Genomic DNA, 16602 nt, shown 5'->3' with positions numbered 1-16602 from the left:
ACTCAAGGATTTGAGATGTTTCCAAAATTCCTGAGCTGCTTTTATATCCTTTTTAAAATTTACTTTTTATATCCATTCTTAGCGAAAACTAATACGTTTGGAATATACGGTGCGATATTTAAATTGTATTTTAAACATATTCTGCATTCATGAATGCACTAAAAATATGTAGGAAATAGGTTCCTGAAATTTCATGCTTGGTAATCGATATGCTTAAAATTTGCCAAAAATACCTCACTTAAAGCATGCCTCGAGCACATTTCAAACACGTGAAAAAATATGTATGCAGTTTTAGCATCTTGTCAACGTATTAAAAGTTACATTCTTAAATATGAAATAAATTCATCCGAAGTATGCTTCAATTCTAACCAACGGCCAGTACTTTTAGCGAGATCGTTTTCGCTTTTGAAGTTGGACCACGAGGAGGGATTGACCAGCCGGAGTTGCAGGCGTATCACAAGTGCTTTATTTTTGTCCGAATAAGACCGCGGAGCGCACATGACGGTGCGAAGTGCGTAGGCGCGTCGCTCGCATGAGGGTGCTTCACCAGCCTGGAGGCTCGTCTACAGTTGCAGTCGGGTCTCTGCTGAGGGCGGAAATTGTTTTCTTCCCATGGATGAATTAGGCCCATCTAACAGTTCTGCGGGTCCTGCGGATGTCGACGCGGGTAAGTAAGTAAGTCTTATTGTTTGGATTTCCTAAACTAAGTGATGGTATGCGTTGCTTAAATTTAGGTCTACGTATTCTGTCAGCATTTACTCCTGCATTATCTTTTTTTTTGTTTTACCTTTTCAGTGAGACCACAAAAAAATGCTGCTCAGTGTAGAATGAAGGCTCGTTAGTGGTATATGAGACACAGAGTATATACAGAGAAAGAGTATATTTTAACGCAGTTTGAAAGCAAGGCAATAGTAGTCGGCCTATTTGTCGATTTTTCCAAGGCATTCGACTTGGTGAACCATGATGTTCTGCTGCAGAAGTTGGACTTTTACGGTATACGAGGGTGTGGATTACAGTTATTACAATCATATTTATCCCATCGATGTCAAGTAGTCCAAATAAACAACTCGCGATCACCAGTCCTGCCACTGCTTTGTGGTGTCCCACAGGGCAGCATATTGGGCCCCTTGCTATTTAACCTGTATATTAATGACATTGTTAACATTAACCGGAACGCCAAATTTATTATATATGCAGATGATACTAGCATATTTTTTTCTGGTAATCACATCGATAAACTCATCACTGATTGTAACGACACCATAGTCCAACTGCAGCAATGGTCCTCATCCAATTACATGAAGATTAACGAAAATAAAACAAAAGCAGTTGTCTTCCGGCCGAAAAATAAACCTGTTCCTCCTCATGCTGATATTGTTTTAAACTCTCATCCTGTTGACATTGTTGACCATTTCAAATGTCTTGGTGTGATATTCACTGCCAATATGTCCTGGGAATCTCATGTGAATTTTGTATTAGTGAAACTTGCTCGAATAACCGGTGTAGTTGGTCGTCTCCGATATATGCTTTCTACTAAAACAAAAATATTGGTCTATAATTCTCTTTTCTGTTCACACGTCAACTACTGCCAGCTTGTGTGGGGCACAACTACATTCTCTAACACACAAAAAATATTCCATATGCAAAAACGGTATCTACGTCACGTGTACAATGCTGGCTACAATGCAACTACTGCAGAATTTTTTTCACAGTGCTCATGTTATCACAGCCCACAAGCTATACCGTTACCGTTTGAGTGCTCGGTTTAAATATGAAGTGAAAAAAAATATTCACAGCCTGGATGCCTTGGCACATTTAGAAGGAAATGCTAAATGTTATCAGACTAGACGTGGAGAAAACTGGAAGGTTGCTGTAGCACGCTTGAATTCTGGTATGGAGCGATTGTGTTATTCTTTGCCATCTCTGTTAAACTACTATCAGTCACTGAATTTTGATTTATTTAGTTGTTCCACTCTTAAACTTAGAGACATGTTTGCCGATTGACTAACCTGATTTTATCTATTCTGATGTTTGTTTTACCTAGCTCAGGACTTTTTTCCTTTGTTCTGCACTGATGAAGTGTCTTGATTTGTTTATTGTTTTTTCATTATCTGGTGCTGTCTACACTCTGCCTTATATTTGGGGCTGCGGACTCGTCAAGTTGCCAAGTGGCAGCTTTTTTTCCGTAGCCCTCCATCTGTAGCACCGATGGAAATAAAGATTTGATTTGATTTGAGATGGGCACAAATTAACCAGCGCAAACATCTATTTAAAGGCGAATGCAGAAACATTACATAGCTGAGTTTTGGAGTCCTATCTGAATTGCGTAAAACTTGCATGTGTCAGACGTCTATCGGTAAAGGTGTTTTCATACATGCGCATGAATTTCTGTTTCGTTTGTAGAAACCGAACTTCCTCCGTGCTCGCTTGGTCCAAGTGGGTGCCACAAGCTAACACAGATCAGGAAACGTTCCCTCATCATTTATGAAAAACTGTATAGAAAGCTGTATAGTTTTCCTTTGTAGCCGTATGGCTGCGCTTGGGTGGACGTCAATGAGTAATTACTCCCTTATTACAAATCTACTCCACCTTGGGGGATTCCCTTAAACATTTGACCAAGACTGACAGACATACACAGGCGACTTCTTTCTCTGCGCTCAGAGCGCCCACAAGGAGACATCAGTACCGTGCGTGCTCATCACTATCAAGTTTTCCTTAAGAAGTATTCATCGCTGATTGCATCTAAGTGGTGTTCTAACCCTTTCTTTAAACACAGAAAGAACTACCGTGGAACCAAGCACATAACATTACCTCTGGCTGACGCACACCCCGATTTTAATCTTATTCCTGGTAGTCGACTTTGCCAGGCATGCTGGCGGCATTGCTTCAACTCGAAGAAGAGTGGTATCTGTGGCGCACCTCATCCGGCTCGCGATGCCCAGTGGGAGCAAGATGACGTCGTGATGGCACCTGAGGCTTGCGACGAGGCCCTTGTAGCCATTGGGGAGAGTCCCCTTCAACGAAAAACGTGTGCGAAAAAGCCGGGAAACCTACGCGCAAAATAAGGTTCGAAAGCTTAAAGCGAATGCGAAAAAAAAGGATTTTTAAATAATTAGAACAGCACCACAAATCAAGCCTCCAGCGTGACCGGAGCTAAGATTTTGTTCTGAGCGATTGCGTGAAACTTATGCAAGATGTCAAAGACAAGTTTGACCTAGAAGAAAGTTGAGAAACACGAATACAACTTCTTACATTGGCCCCCTCGTCTTGGTCTCGGCGAAAGATAATGGACTTTTTCGTGGCCTCCGAACGGCAAGCGCGTCAAGCTCTGAAATTGAGAACAGAAGTCGGCGTATTAGGCACCCCACCAAAGCGTAGAGACCGCACGGTGACTGGAGAGGTCAAGGCGTCCATCATCAATTTTTATGAAGATTGTGCTGTTTCGTACTGTCTTCCAGGAAAGAAGGACGTGCTAAAGGGTCGTCAGAAGCGCCTCTTACTGCTAAATCTGAAGGAAGTGCATGAGGAGTGGAAAAAAAGTGCTGACTTAAGGTGCGGCTTTTCGACATTTGCGAGTCTTCAACCTTAAATTGTGTCTCAGCTGGAGGGAGCGGCACTCATAGTTTGTGTGTGCATGCAGCACCAAAACTTCAAGCTAATGCTCCAGGCTGCGGGTTTAAAGGAAAGTACCGAAGAACTTCTAGCCACTGCTGTATGTGAACTGGCCAAAGAGGAGTGCATGCTTGGTACATGTGCCAAATGTCCGGGAACCAACTGTGCAGATACTTTGCTCCGCAGCGCTCCAGTTCTCGACTCGGAACAAACAGACTGCGTCCAAGTGTAACAGTGGATTGGGGGGGGGGGGGGGTGCGTTGCCAACTTGAGACAATTCTACTCACACCAGACCAGTTCTGTGATAAATTCTTAAATATGCTTAAGGAGCTGAAGGCCCACCACTTTGTAAGCAAACAGCAGGCGCGCTATTTGCGGGGGCTGAAACTGAAGATCGGGACACATGATGCAATAGTACTCATGGACTTCGCCGGAAATTACGGCTTCGTTGTGCAAGACGCTCCACAATCCTATCACTGGGTGAATACTCAAGCCTCAGTACACCCTGTTGTAATTTACCTTCGTGAGCACGAAGACACCACAGAAATTTCTGTAAAATCTTTCAGCTTTATTTCTGATTGTCCAGACCACGACATGGTGGCCGTTTCTGTATTTCAGAATGAAGTAATTAGGATACTGAAGCAAGACTTTCCACAAATTTCAAATATTCATTACTTCTCTGACGGAGCATCATCGCAGAACAAGAAGAATTTCGCAAACCTCTGTCAACACGAAAACGACTTCGGCATTTGCTCTGAGGGGAATTTTTTTGCAACTTCCCACGGAAAGAGTGCTTGTGATGGAGTTGGGGGCACCGTGAGTGTTTGGCAGCAAGGGCGAGCCTTCAAAGCCCCTACAACAACCAAATCATGACACTCTATGAGCTATTTACCTGGACCAAAAATAACATCAAAGGTACTGTGATCCTTTGGGTGCCAAAATAAATGGTTGAAGAAATACGAATTCAGCTCGCTCCAAGGTCCCTGTCAAAGAAACACGGAGTTTTCATTACTTCAAGCCAACCTCACCTCTCAGGCTACGAGCTGGCCTTACGTCCTATTCATGTACAGAAGAATTTCTAGCTATAAAGCCCATTTCTGCGCTGGAATATTAAGGCAGAAATCGCGCCGATTAAAGCAAATAAAACCAAGACGTCACATCGAAAACAATCGGGCATGAGCCTCTGACGGCCGCAAGGGTCGGTACCACGTATAGTGCTGCTGCATCGCGGATTGCTTCAACAGCGGATCGTTCTGGTCATGTCCAGATCGGCGTCTCAGAAGCTCTTATGCTGGTGCTTATGTCTGTCATGGCGCTGACAAAAATGACTGACTGTGACAGGACCACGCCCAACAACTAGCTCACTGGAATATGTTCCGCCCCGGCAGCGTTAAGAAAATCTTTTCCCTCGCATACCTTTTAAGACTACTCAAAGTTCCCATGCTTGTATGCAGTGAAAACCTCACTTAAGAACAAGAACTCTGCGTTTCGTCTGGCCACAATCTCATGCTCTGTGGCGAAGAGGCGTTAAGACACGATGCAGCTTGCGATGCAAGAGCTCAACTTCAAAAATAAGTTTCTCGCTTAAAACAAAAATTACCTCGATTAAAATTTCAGAAATGCAAGGCAATAAACAGTTCTACGTAACCCGCTATGGTTTGTATTTTTACTACGACCACCTCTGGGTGAAATTGGCGAGTGTTTTTGGCTCAAAACGCACTTTTTTTGCAAAGTTAGTATTTTTTTTTTACTTCTATGTTCGCAGTTTCGTCACCTGTAACATTTGTTATAGATACTAGACATTTAGAGAAGCAAATTTCTATTTCTGAATTTCCGAGAGAAAGTTCATATTTAAAAAAAGACGACAAAAATTAAACATTTTCACATTTTCTTTCAGTTTTTTAAATACTTATGTTATATAAAGCTGCAGACTCATCATTATATCGAAAGCCAAATTCTGTGTAGATGTCATTGAAAAAATTGCGGAGTGTCATCTAAAATATTAAATTTTTTATTAATTATTGATCAGTGCCTAGTTTCTCGCCTTTTCTAAATGTTCAAATTGCGCTCACCACGCGAATAAATTTTTTTCGGCAAAATATGCCAGGCTTTGATTACGCACATTGGGATAGGTTTCCGTGAATTTTCTTGAACAAATTGGAGGTGGTCGAGCGCAACGTCTGGGTCGTTTGGCGTGGATGTAATCTGATGTATTTAATGTATATTTTTAGTATATTTTTTAATGTATTATAAATATACTAAGTGAGAAAAAATGTATTTTTCACGTATCTTTATGAACGTTCAAAATATTATTCCTAGTATACTTAGAAAGCATTCGTATTACAGGTTAAGCAAAGGGACAAAAAATGGGAAATATGAAGTTAAAACAATATGTTCGAAAGGCATTTTTAGCGCATCCTTTTTTTTTTCGCTAAGGGTTGGACCCCCTTTCTTCTAATTTTCTCATTGATCAAATAGGGTGCTTCCCTTCTACACTTTATGAAGGCACCCCATTTTCTGTCTACTTCAGCTTCTGGTTTCCCACTTTTCTTGGAACATCTGCGTTTCCTTATCGTTTCCTGACGGTTCTCTATGGTCTTCTTGACCTCCTCATCCCACCAACTGTTGGGTTTATTGCGTCTTCTTTTTCCTTTTGGCCTCACTCACACCTTAGCTAGCTCTAGCTCAAGTAATCGAGTTAATTTGGTATAAGTCCATCCTGTTTCATTATCTTCAAAAATTACTTTCTCAGTTTGTTTGGCCGCTGCTTCCAATTGCTTTACTAAGTAAAAGATTCCACCTGAATGTTCATCTTGCCTCGGTCCTACATTGGTTTCTCTTCAGAAACTCAGCTTGATACGTTTGTGGTCACTACCTAGACTTCTGGAGCCACGTTCATCTATGCTCATTATCCCTAACCTATTATTCATCCTATGATACATAGGGGCATAATCTATCGTCGAGTGCAGACTACCTGCCTCCCATGTTATGAGCCCTTTTCGGTACTGCTGCATACAACTAAATCATGCCTGTCACACATATCCAGCAGCATGCTTCCTGTCGAATCTGTGTACCCATCCAGGTATTCTGCGTGTGCATTCATGTCGCCTAATATAATATCTCGCCCTATCCTCCTAGCTCATCAGTGTCACTTACGATGCATTCTACCATGTTTCAGTTTTCCTCTTTGGCATCAGCTCCTGTCAATAACTATACAAATCCAAGGAGTGTTTACTCCCCTGCCACTTTTCCTTCCAGCCGTAAATGTTCCTTGCATTCCTGTTTGACCCGTTGCCAATTCATACTTTTATGAATGAATGCCCCAATTCCACCCTCCTTTCTGCTGCCCTCTGTTCTATTGCAATATTTCCATGCGTTGTCAGAATTACAGGGTGGTTGCTCCATGTCCCGAAGATGTGTTTCCACTAACCCATGTACCATTAATTCCTCCTGCCTTAACTGTTCTTCTATTACCTCCCATTTTAGCCTACTCCTACCACCTTGCATGTTGATGTATACCTTATATCCGAATTAACTTGGCTCTGGCGCCTGAGTTTGTTCCTTCTCCTATGGTTGCATGGTTTATTTGATCTTGGTTCTTCCCTTGGTTCGACCTTGTCTACACTGGTGCCCTCAGGGCCCTGCCCCCCCCCCCCCCCCAAAAAAAAAAAAAAACTGTTGCCTGGCGACCTATCCTATATCCCTACCCTCTTGCCAGTGGCACCACTGTAGGGAATGCCATCCTGTGCAAAAGGGTGGGCGCTGGCCTCGTAAACGTCCCTGTTAACGTCCATTATGCCGTATCCAAATCGTCGACTCAATACCCTAATGACAGGGTTAGCCTCAGCGACCCTCCTTTCCATCCCGCTAGGCTGCCTCTGGACCTCTGGGATGGTGCATGTGACCATATGCACCCTCTCAGGGGCCTCTCTAAGTCTACGCATCCCCACTTCTGTCTCGCGAGATTCTCGCTCCTCCCCTACAGCACATCGTTGAGACCAGCGTAGATAACGACAAGCTTTTCGTTATCCATGTTGTCTTCTATGTCGCTGCGACGCAGGCGCCCTCTCTTGTTACCTAAGGTAACTAACTAGGGAGAGTCACGAGGCGCGCCGCTCCTCGAGACCGGCCGTGGGAGTGTGCATCGCGGGAAAGCAGATCAAAAGGGAAGACGCGGGGCAAAGTCCCCACAATGGTTATTCCTTTTTCATCTGCCACTCCCTGCGATTTCACGTTAGCAGGTCCAAAGGGATCAACTAAGGGGGAGACTCGGTCGACGCCATTGGCTGCAGGGGCTCTTCCTTGGGGCATTTGCCGCTTCTTTCGTGATTTGTATCCGACGCTTCGTTCGTGAGTTGTATCCGACGATAGAAAGCTATGTCGTCGCAGAGCACAAGGTCGGTAATAGTCGCGACAACAGCTCGTCAAAGGGGTCCTCACAGCATGCGAGTTTGAAATCAGCAAAGAAAAAACATCGAGCGAGACATTACCAAAGTGAGGCATTACTGCCGTGCAGCCCGAAAGTTGTGTTGAATAATCTAATGTAATGTTGCTCAAATGCTAAATATATGCAGGGAGTCCAACATAAATATAATAAAGGCTTTTAATTGAGAAAGGTTCGCTATTTAGCGGAGATTGTGAAGAAGAAAGTAGCGCATACCTTCATATACTTTCTTGCAAGGCACTAAAAGCGTGAAATATGAACAGGTTCATGTCCAGCAACTTCGGACCAAAACTTTGAAAATTTAAAAATTTAAGATACTTTTACTGAAATATTGAAGGTAATCGTCCATTCTTCTCATATGTAGCAAAATATTTCTTTTAAAGTGTTTCCATCGAACGCATTGGATTGGAGAAACTTTTTTGATATAAAAGATCAATCGGGTGGGATTAATGGCCCCCTATCGGAAAGCGACCTTTCCTACCCAGTCCGCAAGCTTGGCTTGCGTGTTCTTGTCCGGCTCTCTCAAGAGCCTAAGCCAGGTCTCCCGGGAGGGAGCCTGTAGAAGGTCTTTTGGAGGTGGATTTTCCTTACAGTCCCATAGGATGTGTTCGTCTGCTGCTCTGTTACCGCAATGTAAGCAGTTCGATCGAACAGTTGACTCTTATATGAAACCAATGGGGAGCGCTTTTGACGATAGCAAAAATGCAAATAGAAAAAAATTCAATACTGCTGTCGGGGGACCTGCGGATATATTGATTGTCATAGGGAAATCTTACATGTGAAAAAAAAAAAAAAAACTGCGCTCATAAAAGGTTTCCCGCTCAAAGCTTCTTTTGTCCAGAATTGCTGGGCATGAGTTTGAGCCAAGCAGTATATCTGTTGATGCCAAGCTTTGAATCGCTACACTTGGCGACATTAGAGAGAGAGAGAGAAAGAGAAAACGTTTAATGCATAAAATGGTTGGGTGGGCCCTCATTCCAGGAGCCCATTGGCTTTTGCCGCCGCCCTCGCCCGGTTCGCCAGCGAAAGCTGGTCTTCCAAATGTGAGCTGCACAGCGCCGCCTCCCAGTCCTCAGTTGCTGGGTCATTGATCCTTTGTATTGCTTTTCTGGCATGCCCATACCATGTGGTATAAGTCAGCCACTTCACCGCAGAAGGCGCAATGCGGATCGTACGAATTTGGAAACGTATAGCTGAATTTGAAAGGATTTATATAATTATTCGACTGCAATTCCCTTAAAATGACCTCTTGCTCCGTGTTCAGAGTTTTGTGCGGTTCGGCGTAAACTTTCCTCGTTAATTTCAAATGTTGGAGCAAATTCCCATAGCTTAATAGTGGTTCAGAATAATTATGTACCTGCGAATGTTCGGGAACCCTGGGTAATAGCGCGTGGGCAGCGGCGTGAGCGCCTTCGTTTCCAACATCCGTAGAGTGCCCCGACGTCCATAAGACTGCGTATTTAAAGTCTGTATCTTCTTGAGTTCTGAGTATTATGTTTGTGTGTTTACCAATCCTTCCTCTTGTATAGTTACGACATGCAGTCTGGGAGTCCATAATTACACGCGAGACCTTCCTGGCAGCCATCGCCAAAGCTATCGCTGCTTCCTCAGCCTGGGCGATTCCCTGGCATTGAATTGATGCCCCATTAACTAATTTCCCTTGCGCATCCGTGCATGCTATTGTTGACATCCCGTTGACCGGTCCTGCCGCGTCCACGTAAATTGCCTCTTCCATCGCGCCCCACGTTCTCCTGATGGCGTTCGCCCTAGCTTTTCTTCTTTTCTTGTGATATTCGGGTTGCGTATTTCTCGGAATGGGCTGCACCTCGATCTTGCTTCTAAGCTGACCTCCGTAGACCAAATGCATGGAAACCCTAGTCTATCGATTACGTTCTTTCCTGTCCTGCTTTCTGATAGCCGTATCCTCTGCGATATCGAATGGCCTTCAGTAATTTCGTCTAAAGTATTGTGAATGCCCTTGTGTAGTAATCTTTCTGTTCCTACGTTGACCGGGATATCATGTGCTCTTTTATATACTTTTCGAATTCTGACGTCCATCTTGTTCTTCTCACTTTTCTTCCATTTCAGATACGGTGCTGTGTAAGCGATCCTGCTTAAAATAAAAGCCTGTATTAACTTTATGGTTTCTTTTTCTTAAAATCCATGCTTGTGGTTTGATACCCTCCTAATCATTCTTGTCACTTGCTCATTTGTTGCCTGCAATCGCCTAGTCACTTCCACGTTGTTGCCCTTAGCGTCTATTAACAGACTTCAGATTTTCGCAAGTGGCACCTCTTGAATTTGCACTCCCCCCCACAAATAATGTAACAGGATGAGAGTCACCTTTCTTCCTAATTATTAGTAACTCCGATTTGTTGGGTGTGCATTGGAGTCCACAGCTATTAGCGTATTGTTGCACGATAACCGCAGCACATCGTAGTCTTTCCTGCATGCTCCCATTTGACCATCCGGAGGTTTATATCGTAATGTCGTCAGCACACAGTGCGTGCTTGACGCCCTGTATGCTCTCCAGCCTACGCGGTAGTCCTAATGGGGTGATAATGAAGAGAAAAGGGACAGCACTGCCCCCAGCGGTGTGCCCCTACTTCCCAGGTGCGTGAACTCCGACTTTACATCGCCGACACTGAGCCTAATTATTCGGTTCGAGAGAAATTCTTTGATGTAATTATACGTCCTTGCACCACAATTGCAGTCCTGTAAATTTTTGAGTATGATATCATGTTTGACATTCTCAAATGCACCTTCGAGATCTAATGCTAGAATTGCCCTTGTCTAATAGCCTCTAGGTTTGTCCATGATTTCTTCTTTTAGCTGCAAAAGTACATCTTGAGTCGAAAGGTTTAGTCTGAATCCGAACATCGCGTTTGGGAAGACTCCGCTTTTATTGAAATGCCTGTAAATTCTTTCATATATACCTTTTTCCATCAACTTGCCGGTGCACGACGTTAGCGATATTTACCTCAAATTCTCCGTACTGATCTCTTTGTCGGGTTTAAAAATAAACAGAACGTCTGCCGTCTTCCATTCATGAGGGATTTTTCCTTACGACCAGCATTTGCTCAAGTATTCCGTGATGACCTCCAACGACTTGTCGTCCAAGTTAGCTAGCATTTTGGTGGTAACCCGATCTTCGCCAGGCAGCTTTTCTCCTCATGTCCAGGAGTGCGGCATGAACCTTGCAGGTTGTGATCTCCTTGTCTATTTCCACATTCTGTGTGCCTGTGTATTCTTGCATGTCTTGACCGACACCCTCCGATTGTACGTATCTCCTTTTAAGTTCTGCAATGAGCTCCCTTTCGCTCCCTTTGAAATTGTGTATGACCTTCAACAGATTTGTTATGTGCTCTGTTTTGCTCTTTCCTGGGTCCATGAGGCGTCTCAATATGGACCAGGTTATCTTGAGGCTAAGTCTGCCATTGAAAGCGTCGCAGAGGTGGTGCCAGTTAGCCTTGGCCAAATTCGAGGCATACTGCTCCGCGTGCTCCGCAAGCTCTGCTATTCTTTTCTTTAGTTTCCTGTTTAGCTTCTGCCTCCTCCACCTCTTTGTGAGACCTCTCCTCGCTTCCCATCGGTGCAATAAATGCGGGCCAATCGTCGGAAAGTCTTCCGATGTATAGTCTTTTTGGTGTCTGAGTTTCCACGTCCTCCAAAAGCGTTTCCGCCCATTCCTCATAATCTTCAATATCGTGCTCCTCCTTTTCGCTCCTGCACTCCAGTGACTTTATCCCAATTTGTATTTCTCGCTGCCCTCCTCTTCCTTCTGCTGTTGTTGCACTCCACTGTAGTCTGAAGGGTAAAGTGATCGCTTCCCAAGTTCTCCTTCAAATTCTCCCAATGTTGCATGTCTTGGTTTTTGACCTAGGGTTAAATCCGGACTAGTGTCCTTACATACACTATTGCACACTCTAGCTTTGGTCCGTTAGGATCGTCAGCGCTTCATTCGTGATTGCATCTGCTAAGTGTTTTCCCTTCGCAATCTCATATAAGTAGCCCCATATTTATCCTGCGGCATTAAGTCCCCTAAAATTAGCAGTGAACCTCCATTAGCCGCAATTTTGGCTTTTCTAATAATTTTCTCGGACCTGTTCCTTGTATCCTTCGGCCTGCTATAGGTATTTACGATCGAAGTACCCTTGTTTTATCTACGACGGGGTAAAATTTCTATGCAAGTATATTCGACCCCCTCCACTTCCAGATCAACGATTTGGGCCGTGTTATCTTTGCGTACTAATATGTACATGCTTGTGGGAAGATGAAAGGTCTTGTATCCAATTAGCTTCGCGTCCGCATTGGTCTCCTGCAGCTCTATTACCGTGGGTTTGAGATCAACGCTATTTACACGCCGCTGTGATGTGTCCTGTTTTTTCCTAATTCCTCTTCAGTTCGATTGCGAAAATGTTTAATTTTTTTTTAATTCGACATTCCTTCTGGTTCAGGACACTCATCATCTAAAAACTATTGGCAGTCCAACTCTTGACCGCAATCTTTTTGACCAGCGTTGTTCTTTCCTTATTTTTCCTGTCCATCTTAATCTTAAGGCCACTATTTCATTTTGCTTTATGCCTGTTGGAGCTCATGTTGGTTGAGCTGTAGCTGCTGGATGGCGAGTTGCATTTGCTCCTGGCTAGAGCGCATCTACAAACTTTCCTCTATAAATTCCCCATTCATCTGTATGATCAAATCCTTGATTTGTTTTTAGGCTATTTTCGGCAACTCCAGTTTGTTTGGGTTAGGAGCTTTCGGGAGACAGGCCCTGCACTATCGATTTCCATAGTTATTTTTAAATTTTTCATTTTCACCTTAAGTTTACTATTTTCTTTTCTAAGGTGTTCCAGTATTTTTTTTTTTTTTTTCAGTTCTCTAGATTCAGTATTGGTTCCCAACAACTGAGGACCCGAGGTACCTCGCGCTTTCCAGCTCTCCTTTTCCGCTCTTTTCTCCGTGGTCTTCTCCTTGCATCGCTCCGTTGATCCGCCTCTGCTTCTGTCGATTGACGCCCAACTGACCGACCGCGAGTGGCTGCTTGATCTTTGGCCGCCGGCTGCGCCCGCCTCCAACCTGGACCAGGGCCTTGACTCCCTGTCCTTTGCAACTCCGAGGTCAGGCAGCTTCTCCGCCTCCCTCATTTTAATAATGTAAGGAGTCTTGAATTTCTGCTCACAAAGGTTCGAGTTGGTTTTGTGTTCGCCGTTATAAACTGAACAGCGCACTACACATTCATGTCCCTCCACAGCATCCCGTGTCCCGCACAGTTCACATCTCGTTACCTCCGGGCACGTGCCTCCGGGTTGGGGCAAACGTCGGCCCTGTAGCCAACCTTACACCCGTAGCAGGCCGATGTCGTTTTCTTGTAAAGGTAGAAGAGCACCGCCACTGTGGCCGTTTTTCCAGATTTCCTTACAGCCAGGATTTCCGTCCCTTTGGATCTGATATTTCTTCAGATGTCTTCTTCACTCTCCTCCGGATTTTTGCCCCTCAGTACTCCCTTGCACGTGTCCTCAGGGGGTTTGACGTACGCGCAGATATGATATTTGCACCCGTCTAACATTATCAGTTGCACTCCGAAGATTAGGCGAGTTGCTTCCATATTCTTTGTCCCTACCACGATGATATTCTACTCCAAACTGAGCCTGACTTTGATCTCGGTTTTTATGTCGGGCCGGCCAGTGGCTGATGCAGTGGCCACTGGCCATTGCATCAGCCTTGGCATGCTCCATGTCATCATTTCAGCCCGAGAGCTGCCGGTACCGCTTCGCTTTTCTCACCGTATTCATGAAACGTGCCTCAGTTCACTGAAGCGAAGCTGAAGCTGGCGACACCAGCTTCTGTTGCTGTTGTTGGTAATGAGTATGCTGATCCCTATACCGCTCCTCTTTGTCTTCGTCGACATTATCCCAATCTCCATTGGCATCATCGGCAGAGGACAAAGGCCTCTCGCGCAGACTTCCTACCCTGCTCAAGCTGCGGGCACCATTCTCACAAACATCCTTCTAATATCATCTGCCCCTTGCTCGCCTCTCTGCCGATCTATGCTACGTTTACGGTCTCTTTGAATCCACCCGAATTCCCTAATGGACAATCGGTTACCTGTTCTCCGAATTACATGCCCTGCCCATGTCCATTTCATTCGCATGATTTTGTATACGTGGTGCTTAACGTCCCAAAGTTACACATGGGCTATGAAAGACGCCGTAATGGCGAGTGTTATGTTTAGTCGTTGTGGGGAGAATCACGACGCGGACCAGCCGAGTTGCGAATAGAACAGAAAATGGGTTTATTAGGTGGCGCTAGCTGCGGGCCTTGTTGGGTCAATAATCAAGGTGTAACATTAATAAACCAATCGATGTCCGGCAGATATCCGCTTTTGGACGTCCGCCGACAGCGAACCAGTAGATGTCCCTCAGATTCACTTTTTTTAGGACGTATGAGTTTAAACCGATATCCCGCATGGGTTCCGGTCGTCCGCTGCACTTTTTTTTTTCTCTGACAATTTTTATGAGCACATGTGCAAGGCTCAGTCTCTAAAGCGTATTGGCACGTTTTGTGCGGATAAATATTTGTTATCTAAGTAAATATTAAAAATTTTCTGAACTGAAATGCGCCGTGTTTCTTGTTTCCGCCGCAGTACTTCGGATCGCAAGGATCATCACTTCCAATCCTGTCAAAGCCAGTCAGCAGCGGTTGTGTCAGATGTCTGCTTCTTGGACCGTGACCTTTTTGTGAGTGTGTGCTGAGCAATCAGCAAACAATTCGCTTAACGCATGGCTGCCAGTTTCACGACGCCGTTGCCGCCAGAAGCACTTTTTTGGCTCAAAGGCAGCGATGTATATGCCCGGTTGCCGGCGCATTTCAACAATGTGCTTATGACATCATAGAGAGGACACCAGAGGGACACGAAACAGTAAAACGGCTCGCTGAGCAGACACGGAAAAAAGGTTTTGAATCCAATAGGCATGCAGCAAGCATCTTCGATGTGCAGAGATTTATACCACTCGAGCACTCAGCGTGGACAAAACCAATGGTGTCCACGGCAGAAGTTTTCAAGTGGGGGGCAATAACTGCTGCTAGCGTGCCTTCTATGAAGCTTTCTTTTGTTTCTCAAGCTGTAGTGATGACAATGCTTTGTGGCTGTCTTTTTGATACCGATTGTCTGTGAAACTACCTCACACGGCCAGCGATGCCCCGTCTAAGATCTGTAGTTTCGTACCAAATCCGGACATCCACTGGAAGAACGAAATACGCCCGTAAACGGACGGCCGAATCGGGACGTCTGTGACCCTCACAAGAGACTTCCCTCTCTAAACATATTTAAATACGGTTAGAAAGGCGCAATTGGTTAAAAAAATACTTTTGTTGGCGACAGTGAGTCTGTAGATACTGTTCGTTCGATGGGACGAGGTAGTAATTATCAAAGAGAGGGGGGAGTCCCTGCAACGAGGGACTCCCGACGATGAATTTTTCCTCTGGGGTCTCACCTGGCTGAGGAAATTATACAGTTGAAAGGATTTACAGTTTGCCTCCAGTGGCTGCCATCTCACGTTGGAATCGCCGGCAGCCCGGCAGCAGACCTTCTTGCTCAAGAAGGACGGTCGTATCCATCTTCAGCGGCTGTCCCAAAGGACGAGAACTTCGCTAGGCAGCTAGTGGTGCAACACTTTTCTGCACTTCGGCCACCTTTGCATCTCCCTTGCGTTACGCGAGGCTTGACGAGCGACAGAGCCACTCTCTTGTATCGACTGCGCACAAACTCTGCCTACACGCCGGTATGGTTGCACAAGATTCACCGCGCCACCTCACCTATATGCGCACACTGTGAAGTTGTGGGTGATGTGCACCGTTTCGTTTTAGCGTTCCCGCGTTTTTCTGCCGAGCGTGAGGCACTGCTGGAAAACCTGAGGAGACTGAACGTTCCCATGGACGACATTTCACGCATCGTGTAGCCTGAGAGCTCCCGAGCTGAGCGGTGATTAGTGTCACGATCACTCTTAAGTTTCTGGAGGACACTGGCCTTATGGAAGAGTGGTAGAGACGCAATAATTTAAATCAGTGACTCAGGCGGAGCAATTTCCAACAGGCCACTGTAAGGCTAACACCGCCCGTACATTTACGCCACCAAAACCACCACCACCACCCATCACTATCCTAGCTCGTGCAAAGGCGAAAACTGAAAGGAAACTTACCGAAGCGTACGGGATTAGGACTGCCGGAAAATAAAACTGTGTTATCACTGAATCCGTCGCTCTTTTGGGTAGTCAAATTGAATGGCTGGGGATATCATGCTGAACATAAGAGAAGGATGCACTTTTGTTTTTTGCTTGTGAGGGTTTTGGTTCGTGTTGTGACCATATATCTCGCTGTATTATGTAGATTTATGAATAAAATCGAGTTCTTTCCCGAGCCTTGACATCACTTGTACGTGCTTCGTTCGTCCAATCGTGTGTGTTTTCGTCTCGAGGTGACCAGTACGCGGTTCCCTTTACAATGAACAACCAACTAGTCCCCGGTCCTTGCCTCTTTGCCTGGGT

At 45.0% G+C, this 16602-nt stretch overlaps 1 protein-coding gene across 1 annotated transcript in view; it reads left to right on the top strand.

Annotated features, from left to right (window-relative positions):
* PIG-O (phosphatidylinositol glycan anchor biosynthesis class O) overlaps positions 1-16180 on the top strand; it is a 63191-nt gene extending 47011 nt beyond the window's left edge. The window contains exon 11 of the mRNA XM_089580851.1: positions 14703-16180. Within this exon, the coding sequence (XP_089436977.1) occupies positions 14703-14789 (87 nt within the window). The 3' untranslated portion in view covers positions 14790-16180. The remainder of the gene's footprint in view (positions 1-14702) is intronic.
* Positions 16181-16602: the final 422 nt, after the last annotated feature.

The sequence above is a fragment of the Amblyomma mixtum genome, chromosome 3 (genome assembly GCF_055824585.1).
Source record: "Amblyomma mixtum isolate Tamu chromosome 3, ASM5582458v1, whole genome shotgun sequence".
Lineage (NCBI taxonomy): Eukaryota > Metazoa > Arthropoda > Arachnida > Ixodida > Ixodidae > Amblyomma > Amblyomma mixtum.
The sequence above is the reverse complement of the archived record's forward strand: the minus strand, read 5'-3'. Positions and strand labels throughout refer to the sequence as shown.